The sequence below is a fragment of the Alnus glutinosa genome, chromosome 6 (genome assembly GCF_958979055.1).
Source record: "Alnus glutinosa chromosome 6, dhAlnGlut1.1, whole genome shotgun sequence".
Classification (NCBI taxonomy): Eukaryota; Viridiplantae; Streptophyta; class Magnoliopsida; order Fagales; family Betulaceae; genus Alnus; species Alnus glutinosa.
In genome coordinates this window covers 14,516,140-14,531,827 of record NC_084891.1, presented here as the reverse complement: position 1 = coordinate 14,531,827, position 15,688 = coordinate 14,516,140, and the positions used below count along the sequence as shown (strand labels likewise).

General features: G+C 37.7%; 1 protein-coding gene and 1 long non-coding RNA gene across 2 annotated transcripts; both read left to right on the top strand.

Moving 5' to 3' along the window:
• Positions 1–6,954: 6,954 nt before the first annotated feature.
• On the top strand, positions 6,955–9,085 carry LOC133870188 (uncharacterized). The gene is made up of 4 exons (XR_009900656.1): positions 6,955–7,042; positions 7,976–8,010; positions 8,291–8,499; positions 8,716–9,085. It is a non-coding gene; the product is annotated as an uncharacterized LOC133870188 (long non-coding RNA).
• A 281-nt stretch (positions 9,086–9,366) lies between these two features.
• Positions 9,367–10,960, top strand: LOC133871551 (uncharacterized). Its single transcript, XM_062308981.1, has 3 exons — positions 9,367–9,754; positions 9,905–10,767; positions 10,928–10,960. Exons 1-3 carry the CDS (start codon positions 9,367–9,369, stop codon positions 10,958–10,960), a joined length of 1,284 nt encoding a protein of 427 aa, XP_062164965.1.
• The last annotated feature ends 4,728 nt before the right edge of the window (positions 10,961–15,688 follow it).

Below are 15,688 nucleotides of genomic sequence, written 5' to 3'. Positions count from 1 at the left end.
GACATATGAGCTTTCTCTGCCTCCAGTCAAGAAGGTCAAGACTATTGCCCTCAAGGTATCCAAGAAAAAGGCCAGAGTCTCTCATCTAAAGAAGACTCTGATAATGAAGAAGATGCTGTGGCAATGCTGGCCAAAAATTTCGAGAGATTAATGAAGAATGATAAATTCAAGAAGAAATTCTCCGAAAGACTGAAGAAGGCCCCCAAAGAATCTTAGCCTGAAGAAGTTGAAAAGAAAGACCAAGAGGCCCCAGATGTTTTTAATGCTTAGGCTTTGGGCATATACGGGCTCACTATGTGAATCTCAAGCAGGGTAAAGGGAAGGCCTACAATGCGACTCTTAGTGATGAGTCAGAAGAAGAAGAAACTCCTACTCAAGATCAATTTCTAGCCTTTGTAGCTCAACATGAAGACTAGGAGGATTCTCAATCCTACTATTCTGAGCACAATGATGAAGATGGGGAAGAACTCAAAGAGGCCTATAAAATCCTCTATGTAGAGTTCGAGAATGAAAATAAATATTGACTTCTAATTTAACCAAGTGTGTGTGTTTAAGTGTAACAAAATATCTTAAATGCCGAATTTAAATAAGACAAGATATTTGTTACGAAGTGGAAATTCCATGAAGAGAAAAACCCCTCCGGGGCAGCCAAACCCAGGAACTCCACTATCCAAAAACAAAGCTAGTTACAAGACACTCGTACTCACATACCCTTATGCAGTAGTCATACCTTTAATTTTGACACGAAGCCTATCGTGAACGCTTCATAACCAGATCTCCTACCTGAAGGGGCTTTTGATGGATTCCTTTACCTTAGGTCCGACCCCTAAGATAGACTTCACACGAACTATTGAGCACATATCGGCAACGGCTTGAGAGCTAGCGGATCTCCGATTATCCCTAAACACCCTCTCAAAGCTAAGAGAATTCAATATCGAATTCTGTACAAATTGACAAGCCTAGGGCCCTCTATTTATAGGCTTACCAAAAACCTAAAACTACTGAGATTCAAACTCTGGCTGTCGAGCGTCCGGACGGAAGTTTAGCCACGTTCGGACAGTCTTCTGCGATATCCTTTCAGAAACAGCGCAATTCTATCCTTATTAGGTCCACGTCCGGACGGCTTGGTCGAGCGTTCTGACGGTCTTCGCTATAACTCCTTTCTGTGTTCGAACGGAACACTAAAATATTCTGAAATACTGGACAGCGTCCGGACATGTTGCCATGTCATCCGGAAGACTTGCAGAGACTTCCCAAACAGTGTCGACTTCTGAAATCCAACTTCGTGTTGAATATGACCTAGTAGTCCAGACGATGTTGCTCTGTCGTTCAGACGTCTTCAAAGAAAACTGCTGGACATTGCGGGTTGTCTGGACACCTTCAAAGGCTCGTCCAGACGGTTGCACAGGAACCGGTTTGTTAGTGTTTTATATTGGCAACATTCTGGTTGACAAAAACACTTTTATGTAACGGTTGCTTTTTAACAGGATTATCGGTTCTATTCAGAGTCTTCAAGTGATATGGACAGTGTCTTATTTCATACCTTGTGTATGGTTACAAGTTTCTAAGAAGATGTCCATGAAGATTCCATGTGATTTCCACGTCAGAACAGCTGGTTCCTGTGCAACCGTCCGTACGGGCCTTTGAAGGCATCCGGATGCCCTACAGTGTCTAGAAGCTTCAGCGTTGAAGACGTCCGGACGGAAGGACGGTTTAAGCTTCTCCAATTTCTACTCGGAGTTGGATTTCATGTTCAGACACTGATCAGGAAACAGCAACCGTCCGGACGCTTTTTAGGTTTCTAGGAAGATTTTTGCACATGTCTCAGTGTTTTTATCATAACTCTCTGCTCGAGTATCGGGTTGTGACGAAATTGGTGTCCTTGGAAAGCTAAGAAAAAATCCTACAACTTGAATGCCCGGACGGCCAATAGAAACGTTCAGACAGCCCACCGTCCGGATGGAAGGAGAGTAGAATCCGGACGGCCTCCAGAATTGCGTTGTTTCTGAAAGGAGGTCGCAGAAGACTGTCCGTACGAGGCTAACTTCCGTCTGGACGGTCCGTAGTCAGAGTCTGATTTTGAGCAGATTTAGGGTTTCTTTAAGCTTATAAATAGAGGGCTCTAGGCTTGTAAATTGTATGAATTCAGTATCGAATTTCATAGTTCTTTGAGAGTGTGCTTAGGGAGAATCGAAGATCCGCTAGCTCTCAAACCATTGCCTGTGTGTGCTCGTTGTTCGTGTGAAGTCTATCTTAGGGGACGGCCCTAAGGAAAAGGAATCCATCAAAAACCCCTTCAGGTGGAAGATTTGGTTAGGAAGCGTTCACGATGGGTTTCGTGTCAGAGTTAAAGGTATGACTACTGCATAAGGGTATGTGAGTACGAGTGTCTTGTAAATAGCTTTGTTTTTTAATAGTGGATTTCCTGGGTTTTGGCTGCCCCGAAGTGATTTTTCTCTTTACAGAGTTTCCACTTCGTAACAAATATCTTGTCTTATTTAAATTCCGCATCTAAGATATTTTGTTTCACACAAACACACGCATTTGGTTTATTTAGAAGTCAATATTTTATAACAACTGGTATCAGAGCTTGGTACACTCTGTTTAAGATTTATTTCTTGAGTGTGATCTTTTTTACTTCAATTTTTTTTTTTAATTTCTAATTTTTATATATAATGTCTCAATCTCTTCATTGCATTCCTGCCCTTGATGGCACGAATTATGGGTATTAGAAAGCTCGTATGTGCTTCTTTTAAAAATCTTTGATGTTTGGCAAATTGTAGAAACTGGTTGGATTAAGCCAGAGGCTACAACTGCCAAACTATCTGTTGCTCAAAATAGTGCACGACTTTCCAATGATAAAGCCCTCCAGCTCTATGTCGAGTGCTTTCCTTATCTGAATTCCCAAGAATTTCAAATTGTGAATCCGCTAAAGAAGCATAGCAAATCTTAGAAACAACGTATGACGGCACCAAACTTGTTAAATCTACCAAGCTCCAGATGTTAATTTCTATATTTGAAGAAATTAAGATGTTAGAGAATGAGACATTCGGTGAGTTTTATACCAAGTTCAACGACTTGAGAAAACTCGATGGTGAGTCTCGGGAAGAAGGTTGTTAGCCCTATGGCGTCAATCCGATTATATTGCAAATATTTTGATGATAACAAATTATATCTTGTTGCTCTAATGTATTTACTTCAAGTATGATAGTTGCAAAGAACATTCGAGCACACATTCTCAAAGGACCAAAAAGAATCAAAGGCATTTGGAATTATAAGCAAGAAGCCCTTAAGCTCTGAAGAACTCAAGATTGAAGAATCCGTATTTTATTAGGGTATTCTTGTAAAGCTCTTGTATGATTGAACTCCTGAGACTCCTCACTCTAGAATGAACTAAGGACCCTTCATACATTGCATATATGGATTTTTGAAAAACGAAAATCATTAAAAATCAAACTTCAAGTTTAAAAATTCTGCTGGAAATTATTTTGTCTTGAAAAATTAGATTTCAAGTTTAAAAATTCTGCTGGAAATTATTTTGTCTTGAAAAATCAGATTTCAAGTTGAAAATTCTGCTAGTTATCATTTTGTCTTTGAAAATCAGATTTCATCTTTGGAAAATTAGCTAACAATTATTCTTGTCTTTGAAAATCAGATTTCATCTTTGAAAAATTAGCTAGGAATAATTCTTGTATTTGAAAATCAGATTTCATCTTTGAAATATTAGCTACCAACAATTTCTGACTTTGAAAATCTAGTTGCAAATTTGAAAAATTGTCTAGCAACAATTTCTGACTTTGAAAATCTGGTTGCAAATTTGAAAAATTGTCTAGCAACAATTTCTGACTTTGAAAATATGGTTGCAAATTTGAAATATTAGCTAGCAACAATTTCTGACTTTGAAAATCTGGTTGCAAATTTGAAAAATTGTCTAGCAACAATTTTTGACTTTGAAAATGTGATTGCAACTTGGAAAATCAGCTAGCAAAATTCAAATTCTCTCCAACGGTTATGTTCTTTCTAGACCTATAAATACATGACCTTGGTTCTCATTTTTTATTATCAATCTATCATTCAATTAAGTGAGAAACAAACAAGCTTAGAGCTCAAAGCATTATTTCATTTCATATATTCAAGTTCATTTGAGCCATTCAAGTTCAATTCATACAAGAGTTCTAGTGAGAGAGATATTGTTGTAAAAGCTTTATTTGTATATCCTTCTCAAAAATGAGAATTGTCATTGTGAGAGAAATCTCAAATTCGATCCACAATCTATTGTATCAAGAGGGTTGGTGTGACCCTTGTGAGGTGTGAAGGAGATTTTCCACCTTGTGAAGAAGAGTAGTGTACTCTTGAAGTATAAAGGTTTTAACTCCACCTGCAAGGAGTTTGGTTTAGTGGATTGAAATCTCAAGTGGTGTGCTTGGGGAGTGGACGTAGGTCAGGTGGACCGAACCACGATAAATTGCTGAGTTTGAATCTCTCTCTCTCTATCTCTTTATTATTGTTCCAATATTTATATTGTTTGCATTATACTGCATTTTATATTGTTCTAAATTCTTAATTCAGTATAATTTTTATTAAAAGAAAAGTTTGCCATCAACCCTATTCACCCCCCTCTAGGGTTGATTATCTGGGCAACAAAGGTCTCTGATGCAATACTCATCAAAAAGATTCTAAGGTCTTTGCCAGAGCGTTTCAAGATTAAAGTAACTTCCATTGAAGAAAGCAAGGACTTTGATTCTATGAAGATTGAAGAGTTGGTGGGATCTATTCAAACTTATGAGTATTCCTTACCCCCAGTCAAGAAAGCAAAAGGGATCGCCTTCAAAGCAATTAAAAGCAAAGTCTCATCAGATGAAGACCCAGACAATGAAAAAGAGTTAGCCATGATCGCCAACAAGATCGATAAATTGATGAAGACTGATAAATTCATTGAAGGACTGAGGGAAACTCCAAGTGAAGCCAAGCCAGAAGAAGATCCAAGAGGTCAGAGATGTTGTGAGTGCTCCAGCTTTGGGCACATGAGAACTGAATGTGCAAATCTTAAGTAGGGTAAAGGGAAGGCCTACATTGCAACTCTTAGCAATGAGTTTTGAGAAAGAAGAAGAATCTCTTGAGACGTGTCTAACATGTGTGGCTCCACGTGAAAACGAAGACGATCTTTACTACTTTGAGCATGGTGATGAAGAACTAAAAGAGGAATATTATGTCATGTACATGGAACTCATAAAGCTGAGAGAGTCCAATCAGAAGAATGTGATAAAGCTGAACATGATGAAGACAGAGAGAGACACATTACTTCAAAAGATCACGGACTTGGAAGATAAACTGATGGATGCACAGTTATAGTTGGAGAAGTTCTTAGACAACAAGATAGTTCAGATGCTGACAGGTCAGAAGTGCTCATCTGACAAAACTGGTCTCGGATATGTAGCTATTGATTCCTCCAACATTGCTTCTACTTCCAGAACTGTGTTTTTGAAGCCCTCAGGTTCAAAGCCTCAGAATGACAAAGGTAAGACTATTATGGTATCTTGTGAGAATGATAATACTACTCTTGCAAAGTCTGAGCATTCTACAGAGAGAAGCCTACTTTCATGTCATCATTGTGGGATGGTGGGACATATTAGACCAAATTGTGGTCAGTTAAAATTTCCAAGAACTTTGAATAAGAAGAATGCTCGTAAGAAGGAAAAAGATATTGGAGAACATTCCAAGACAAAATATGTTCCTCCACATAGGAGACAACCCACTCAAAAGTTTGTCCCTATTTGCCATCACTATGGGTTGAGTGGTCACATCCGACCCATGTGCCCCCACGTACTTGTTCAGAGGTCCAAAGTGAAGAAGAACTTGCCAAAGAAAGATTCTGCTAGCACCAGACCTCCTAGGAAGCATCCGGCTTAGAGGAAATTATCAAGGTATGCTCCACCAGTGCACAAAACTCCCATATGTCACCAATGTGGAGTTAATAGTAATGTCAGACCCAGGGGTCCTCAGTCTCAGAAATACCCACCTAGAAAGTCTGGACCTCATGCAAGATATCATGCTCCACGGCATCAGCAACAACAACAGAGGTTTGTTTCTGTAAAAAGGGCCTAGTTGCCAAAGAAGAACATATCTTAGCATCATGAGGAAAAGCCGCAGAAGCCTAAAAAGGATCCATTATAACACCCTAGCTTTTAATCTCCGTATAAAGGGATTTCGATTTTGAGGTTAAAAAAAAAAAAAAAAAAAAAAAAAATCTAGTCATGATATTTTATAGACAATTTAATAATTTTGGTGATATTTAGAGAAATATGTGGATACTCAAGGAATTAAATGCTGGTTGTGGAAACAATAATTCATAGGCTATGATTTTCCTAATAAAGAATCGATATTGGGTTTAAGTGGTTAGGAGATTAGAAATAAGTAGAGTTCGATTTGTAAAGTAAATTGAGAATAACAGTGGTTTTATGTAAGATTAAGTTGCAGTGATATTAAAGAAAATGGGGTTGAATAATGGTTATTAGGGAGGAATAAAATAAGACGGGGTAAAAGTGCGATTTAGAAAAGAAAGGGGTTTAAAATAGATAGGAGACTTATTCTCTTGACATGAGTGGTTGAGGTTGAGTGGGAGAAGCTTCCCCTAATTTCTCACACCTCTCCCCTTTCTTTCTTTCTTTTCTTTTCTTTCTTCATCTTTTCTCCCTCTTCCTACCTTCCTTCTGTCACGAACCCACACACACACATGACAAATGGACCTCATAAGCCTTCAAACGTGTCTCAAGAAAGCTCACCAAACGCCACATTTCAGCTCCTCTCTCAAACGTTGCAAACATGCCTCGGCATTTCAGATAAAAACAGCCACGGAAACCCCTTGTTGCTTTGCCCAATGCTGTCTCCCTTCTCTCTCTCTCTCTCTCTCTCTCTCTCTCTCTCTCTCTCTCTCTCTCTCTCTCTCTCTATCTATATATATATATAAAAAAAAATAGTCTTCTTCCTCAGAATTTCAAACAAGGTGTGGAAAATCCTGGTTAAGAGGAGTTAAATCCAGCAGGTATTCGATCTTCCTCCTTGACAGAAAACTAATTTTTTTTCAAGTTTACTTACTCTTTTCATTTCCATTTTTTTAGTGTTGATGGCTTTGTGGTGTTTCGGTGGGTTCTAAACCATTGGGTGTTGTAAATTTTAATTGAGGATTTTTGGGGATAATCTGTTAAGAATTTATTAAGGATTGTTTTTGTGAAGATTTTTGTTGTAGAAATAGAATGGGTATGATCTATAGGTTTGTTGTTTCTGCTATTCTCAGCCAAACTAGATTGGGGTGGTATTTGATTAAAAATTTCTGGGATTGTTAGAGGCTGAAAAATCGGTTGAGAGATTGATTTTTTTTTAAAATTTGTTAGCCACCCTTATATGTGTATAAATGTACTAATTTTGAAGATAAAATCAAATAGGTATACTTGTGGTATGACAGAAGTAGCTTTTGCAAATCTGGATCTTTAGTCTAGATTTTGATTTTTAATTTTGGAATTCCTTTCAATGGACAAAATTAACATTTTTAGGCTCTGATTAGAATAGGGGTTAATATTAGTGGTATGAAACGGTATTGCACAACCCACATGTTTTATGTTGTAAAATTTGATTCATGCAGTTTACTTACCATTGTATTTGGCATTATTTGTATTAGGGATGGTTGTAGAAGGACTTACTTTTTACATGCATGTAGTTGAGCATATCCCTTGCCTCATTTTGACTACTGTAATGGAAATCTGTTTCTGATTTTTACTGGGCTGCAAAGTTGCAGCAGAAAATGATATTATTATGATTTATTAACATGCGTTGAATCTCCTGGAGTTAAAACCTTTCACTGCATGTCTCTAATATTAGGTAGAATGTTGATGGGCTGAATTGCTTTGAAATATTAGTAGAATAAATTTTTAATTATCCTTTGAATGGTCTCTAAAAATAATTTTATGGTATAATCTAGGTAAAGATATTTAAGAGTCTGCTCAGAAAATCCAGGTAAGGGAACACAACTTTAAAACCCCAGCAAAATTTTAAATAAAACATTTTTTGAAAGAAAAACGACAGGAATTTTCCAAAGACTATCTCACTTGAATATTATTTGTTCTATTATCTCAAGTATGAAATTATAAATATGTATATGTGCACCATATGAATGACGATGATGATGAGATTATGATTCTCAAAATATATATATGTTACATGTGCACTATATGAACAAGATGATGAAACTATGATTCACTTACATGAATGTATGTTTTATGTGCATCACATAAAGTTTAATCCAACGGCACCACAATGATGTGATCCGGATCTTATGATGATGATGGGTAGCGGGGCAACCACACCAAAAGTGTGGGGCTATCGGCTGGGGGGTTCTCACCTAGGGAGCTTCCTAACCCGGCAGCTCTCCCCTGTGACGGCAGGATGAGCCTATGGGTCCTTCGGGATCGGTCCTATGGACGAGCCCAACGTGCACCGCTCATGGTAAGAATGAGGAAGTGGGCCAGTGGTAGATTAAACTTACACACTATGAATGATGATTACATATGCACATTTCTTATTGATGCTAATATATCTATATGTGAACACTGAAAATTTTATAATTTCTAAACTAAACTCTTTTATATATTGTCTTGTAATATGTTGTGTTACTTACTGAGTTTTTCAAACTCACCCCTTTCCCTCAACATTTTTTTTCAGATGGCCGTTTACATTATAGTGCTGAGAGGCGAAGTGCCAGTAGGCCTTTTGGTGGTCAAGGACCCCCAAATCTGGCCTTTTGAGTGGGAGTCATCGACTTATTGTGTTATAGTATAGCCGGGTAGCAGTCAGATAATAGCAGTTAGCAGCTTGGGGATTTTGTCATTACCAGGGACCGTAGAGCGACTAGTCTCGATGTAGTACAACTTGTATTTTTTTTTTTTTGTAGCTGTACATCATACATTCTTATATGTATCTGGGAGGATTATTAACAACTTTGGTTGTTGATTTTTGGTGTATGTTTCCTCCCTTTTGTTAGAAAAAAAAATGTAATGAAACAATAGTCCCCAGTAATAAACATATATTTTGATGCTGCTATTGATATTATGAAAATATTCCTTTCATGTGTGCCTTAGTCCTTTAAAATCTTTAATTATTGTCATGTGAATTTATATAGTTCATGTTCCCCTTATATCTCAAAACAGGGGCGTGACAACATGGTATCAGAGCAAAGTCAACCGTAAGTTGACTTGCTATAAACCTAGGGAGCAATGAGGAAATCTAGACTTAGGATAGGTTGCACCACTACGCTTATGATTCAAATTTATTTTAAGAGATAGGAAACTCTAAATCTTGAAGCATTGCAGAGTTATGGAAGACGGAGGTGTAGGATCATCGCAAGGCATGAGAACCAAAGCTACCTCCGACGTGGCCCAAATGTTCCAAGATATGGCTAGGCAGTTCATCGCAGCCATAGCCGACTTCAGAGGTGAGGCACCTCGCGACGTCGAGCAAGGCTGCCCATTCAAAAGATTTGAAAGGCTTAACATGCCTATGTTTGATGGGAAGCAAGGTCCTATAGAATCTGAAAATTGGCTAGTAGACGTTGAAGAAATATTACAGCTGGCAGGATGTACAGAGGAACAGAAGGTACAATATACAGCTTATAGATTATCTGGTGAAGCCAAACGATGGTGGAATGCCAAGAAAGTACTACTAGTCCAAGAATTAGGAAGTGAAAGGGTGATCTCTTGGGAACGTTTTCAAAAGGAGTTTCTTCAACATTACTTCCATAAAATCCTCAGAGACGCTAGAGCACGGGAATTTATGGTCCTGACCCAAGGGAATATGACGGTCGCTCAGTAAGCTGCTCGTTTTAATGAATTACCTCGATTTGCGCCATACTTAGTAGCAGATGAAGAAAACCGAGTGAGGAAGTTCGAACAGGGCCTCAATCAACGAATTCTTGATCAGGTCGTATGCTTTGAAATCAAAGATTTTGTGGAATTAGTTAACAAGGCTTCTTTGACTGAAGACAGTATTAAGAAGAGTGCTTTGGCAATGATGGATTCGCGGAAAAGGGTAGCACCTCCAAGAAACAACAGTCAACCCTTCTGGAAACGAAGACAAAATGGGAACAACCACGGAGCCAAATTTGAAGAGAGTATATCAACCCCATTCAATAGCATGCTCTGTTCCAAATGTAACTGTCCTCATCAAGGACAATGTCATATGGGGACTAACATGTGTTTTCAATGTGGTCAAACCAGACATTTTGTACGAGATTGCCCTAGGGTAAAGGAAGGAGACAGACCCCAACAAAAGGGAAGCGGACAGAAACAAGTTACTCAAGCTAGAGTATATGCCCTCACTCCTGGTGACGTAAAAACAAAAAATGAAGTGGTGACAGGTACTTTACCCCTATTTTCTAGTAGAGCTGTAGTTCTATTCGATTCAGGAGCTACTCATTCTTTTATATCAGCCTCTTACGTTAGAAGATATAGCCTAAATATAGAACTATTGGGGATTGGTGTAGTAGTATCTACCCCTGTGGGAAAATTTGTGATATTCACGAAAATTGTTCGTAAAAGCCCTATTCATATAGATGGGAGAACCTTATTAGCTGATTTGATAATATTTGATATACATGGGTTCGACATCATCCTAGGTATGGATTGGTTGTCAAGCAACCACGCGATAATTGATTGCCATCACAAAGAAGTAATTTTTAGACCACCATCAGAAGCTGAGTTTAAATTCATAGGGACAAAGGTGAATATTGTTCCACGCATAATTTCAGCAGTTCAATGTACGAAGTTGTTGCAGGATGGATGCCAGGCTTACCTAGCGTGTCTAGTAGATACTCCATTGGAAGAAAAGAAAATTGAGGAGATACCTGTAGTTCAGGAGTTTTCTGATGTTTTTCCTGAAGATTTACAAGGGCTCCCTCCCGATCGAGAAATAGAATTTCGTATCGAGTTAACCCCTGGAGTTGCCCCAGCATCTAAAGCACCATACAGGATGGGGCCAGCAGAATTAAAGGAGTTAAAGGAGCAATTACAGGAGTTGCTAGACAAGGGATTTATTTGCCCAAGCGTATCACCATGGGGAGCACCAATGCTTTTTGTGAAGAAGAAGGATGGCACGATGCAGATGTGTATTGATTATCGGGAACTCAACAAAATCACCATCAAGAATAAGTATCCGTTACCCTGCATAGACGATTTGTTCGACCAGCTACAAGGTGCACAATTTTTTTCAAAGATTGACCTTCGGTCAGGGTATCATCAGCTGAAGATAAGGAGGGAAGACATACCTAAGACAGCTTTTCGCACACGTTATGGCCACTACAAGTAATGCCATTCGGACTAGCAAATGCACCAGCAGCTTTTATGGATTTAATGAATCGGGTGTTTCGAGAATTTTTGGACCAATTCGTGGTGGTATTTATCGACGATATCTTAATCTACTCCAAAAACCTAGAGGAACATGAAGACCACTTGAGAATTGTTTTACAAAAGCTTAGAGATGAGCAACTCTACGCTAAATTCTCCAAGTGTGAATTTTGGCTGAAAAAGATTTCTTTCCTCGGACATGTAATTTCTAAAGAAGGCATCACAGTGGACCCCAAGAAAATTGAAGCAGTTGTAAATTGGGAAAGGCCTACTAATCTGGCAAGCCAAGGAAGCCTCTAATCTCATGGACATTAGTAGGCCTTTCCCAATTTACAAAAGTAGCTTTACTAATCTCATGGACATTAGTAGGTATACTTGTGGTATGACAAAAGTAGCTTTTGCAAATCTGGATCTTTAGTCTAGATATTGATTTTTAATTTTGGAATTCCTTTCAATGGACAAAATTAACATTTTTAGGCTCTGATTAGAATAAGGGTTAATATTAGCGGAACGAAATGGTATTGCACAACTCACATGATTTATGCTGTAAAATTTGATTCATGCAGTTTACTTACCATTGTATTTGGCATTATTTGTATTAGGGATGGTTGTAGAAGGACTAACTTTTTGCATGCATGTAGTTGAGCATATCCACTGCCTTATTTTGACTACTGTAATGGAAATCTGTTTCTGATTTTTACTGGGCTGCAAAGTTGCAGCAGAAAATGATATTATTATGATTTATTAACATGTGTTGAACCTCCTGGAGTTAAAACCTTTCACTGCATGTCTCTAATATTAGGTAGAATGTTGATGGGCTGAATTGCTTTGAAATATTAATAGAATAAATTTTTAATTATGCTTTGAATGGTCTCTAAAAATAATTTTATGGTATAATCTAGGTAAAGATATTTAATAGTCTGCTCAGAAAATCCAGGTAAGGGAACACAACTTTAAAACCCCGGCAAAATTTTAAATAAAACATTTTTTGAAAGAAAAACGTCGGGAATTTTCCAAAGACTATCTCACTTGAATATTATTTGTTCTATTATCTCAAGTATGAAATTATAAATATGTATATGTGCACCATATGAATGACGATGATGATGAGATTATGATTCTCAAAATATATATATGTTACATGTGCACTATATGAACAAGATGATGAAACTATGATTCACTTACATGAATGTATGTTTTATGTGCATAACATAAAGTTTAATCCCACGGCACCATAATGATGTGATCCGGATCTTATGATGATGATGGGTAGCGGGGCAACCACACCAAAAGTGTGAGGCTATCGGCCGGGGCGTTCTTACCTAGGGAGCTTCCTAACCCGGCAGCTCTCCTCTGTGACGACAGGATGAGCCTATGGGTCCTTTTGGATCGGTCCTATGGACGAGCCCAACCTGCACCGCTCATGGTAAAAATGCGGAAGTGGGCTAGTGGTAGATAAAACTTACACACTATGAATGATGATTACATATGCACATTTCTTATTGATGCTAATATGTCTATATGTGGACACTGAAAATTTTATAATTTCTAAACTAAACTCTTTTATATATTGTCTTGTAATATGTTGTGTTACTTAGTTTTTCAAACTCACCCCTTTCCCTCAACATTTTTTTCAGATGGCCGTTTACATTATAGTGCTGAGAGGCGAAGTGCCAATAGGCCTATTGGTGGTCAAGGACCCCCAAATCTGGCCTTTTGAGTGGGAGACATGGACTTATTGTGTTAAAGTATAGCTGGGTAGCAGTCAGATAATAGCAGTTAGCAGTCGGGGATTCTGTCATTACCATGGACCGTAGAGCGACTAGTCCCGATGTAGTACAACTTGTACTTTTTTTTTTGTAGTTGTACATCATACAGTCTTATATGTATCTGGGAGGATTATTAACAACTTTGGTTGTTGATTTTTGGTGTATATTTCCTCCCTTTTGTTAGAAAAAAAAATGTAATGAAACAATAGTCCCAAGTAATACACATATATTTTGATGCTGCTATTGATATTATGAAAATATTCCTTTCATGTGTGCCTTAGTCCTTTAAAATCTTTAATTTCTGTCATGTGAATTTATATAGTTCACGTTCCCTTATATCTCAAAACGGGGGCGTGACATCCATCCTATGAAGAATTGCCCATTGTTGGTAGGTTTATGTGGAACTTGATCAGATATATGGATCAGCAACCAAAGGATGGAGGACAAGATAGGGACACTCACTTTCCTAGGGGGAGCAGACCCACCTGGTAGGTAAGGTCACACTTGCCTAGGAATGAGATTCCTAAATCCTAGTGCATGTCAGGTACACTTGCATTGCATCTTTTATATTGTCATATCTTGTGCATGCTATGGAACCATTTTTTTATCCCAATATAGTTTTCTCTTGCTGTCTTGAGAAATTTCTGTAGGTATTTCATTGGAATGACAAACAAAGCACGTCGGGCGACTGCTTTTCTGTCTTGGTATAGGTAAACCTCTCTCTCTAAGGTCAGGTTTGTCCTTACCCTACATGCTTGGACTGATTGTCTTTTCTTTTCCTTTTATGCATGTTGATTTGTTTTTAATAAAAAAAAAAAGGGATTTGATGCATGGTTTCTTCTAAAGTTTTCAACTATCTCATGTATATTTATCTGTTTTGACAGTTCTCTGCTTTGATAGAATATACATTCATATGGTTAAGATCCTAAATCTGATATGAGCTGGGTTTTCCTACTGCATCTTTACTAGATAGTTGTTTTTCTCATGCGATGAAAAAATTGTGCACTATCCAAAGCTCCCCTAAGGTACATTTTTTTTTTTTTTTTTTCTATCTGACTTTTAGCTTTTGGAAATTCTAATGAGAGAGATTTTTTTTGCTAAGATGGTCAAATTGACCAACTCGCTAGTTGAACCTAGAACCCATAAATTCTAGTATTCTTTCTAATTTGCAGCACCAATTCAAAACTGAATAAATATGGATAAATAAAAAGATTCACTGCTTTTGTGCTATAAATCTGTTCTTGAACTTGTCTCTATAAATCTGTTCTTGAACAATCAGTGACCAAATCATTGCGGAAATAGACGGTCACTAAAGGACGAAGTAAAAGAAAAGTGCTGCAGCTTAGGGGGAGTGTATTAGATGAGGGTGGCTAGGCAAATAGTAAAATAAGGTTTGACTTTTGAATGATCTACCATTGATTTTCTCTCTTATTTAGAAAATCCGGTTGCTTTAAGTCATATCAGTGAACTTCATACATTTTTGAGAAAGCTTTCACACACACACACACACACACACACACGCATTGTATGACTTAAGTTTACTATTGAAAAATTTCTATCTGCAGAGAAATTTTTGTGCTTATTGAGTCTTACCAGGTTCGGACGCGAGCTTTTTGCTTTCTCTACCAAACACACACACTATTTTTTGCCTGTTCTATCATGTTGTGTTGTGTGTGTTTTTCTCTCGGATAGATCCCCAGATTTTGGTATTCTCTGCACATCTTTTCTCATTCCCAGGTATTTCCGTTTACTTTCCTTATTCTCTTAAGGTTTGGTTCTTTTTAGAATATTGGAATCTTTAATTGATTATGATTTGAGAGATTGTGCATGAATATCTTTTTCTGTCTTTATGCTGGATGGATATTACTAATCTGTGTCTTTTGGATTGCTATATCTACTTTTGTATTTCTTTATGCATCCAATTGATAGCCATCATAATACCACATTCTTTTTGAAACTAACAGGATCTAATATTTCCTTGTGGTGTTTTTTTTGGATAGATTTCTGTTTAAATATTTTCAAGAATATGTTGTCCGTCGGCTTCCAGCATAGTGTCAGACAGAGGGCTCTTTGGAAAACAGACCAGTGTTGAAATCATATGTTCCAGAGATCTCAAATGTTAGATGAGTTCATTCCCTCTGCTCATACAGAGTCTTCCGTAACCTTTTCCTCTGGATCTGGACAAACTAGAGATTCAGTGGTGAATCTTCTTTATCATCTTGCAGACCACTTTTCTAGAGGATTTCTTTCTGCGGATGATCAGTTTCAGGCTGGAAGACTCAAGTGACTAAAAATTTTTAGTCTATGGTTTCCCGGCTTCAGGAGAAAGAAGCCGAAGTGGCTCAAATTTAGGAAATATGATATCTTGAGGTTTTGGTTTTCACTTGTTGATTTGAGCTTTTGATGAGACGCTTTACTATTATTACTGTTGTTTTGAATTTTAGTAATTGTGGTTTTCTCTTATACTTTGTTTTCCCTATGTCCTTTTGAGACAAAAAGGAGGAGTATTTTTGTTTTGGACCGAGAAAG

Excerpts from the sequence above, each read along its gene's own strand:
- LOC133871551 (XM_062308981.1), top strand. The coding sequence starts at position 9,367 with ATGGAAGACGGAGGTGTAGGATCATCGCAAGGCATGAGAACCAAAGCT. Across the intron at positions 9,755-9,904 it reads AAGGGTGATCTCTTGGGAAC|TAGCAGATGAAGAAAACCGA; the intron begins GTTTTCAAAAGG and ends CGCCATACTTAG. Across the intron at positions 10,768-10,927 it reads TTAAATTCATAGGGACAAAG|ATTTACAAGGGCTCCCTCCC; the intron begins GTGAATATTGTT and ends TTTTTCCTGAAG.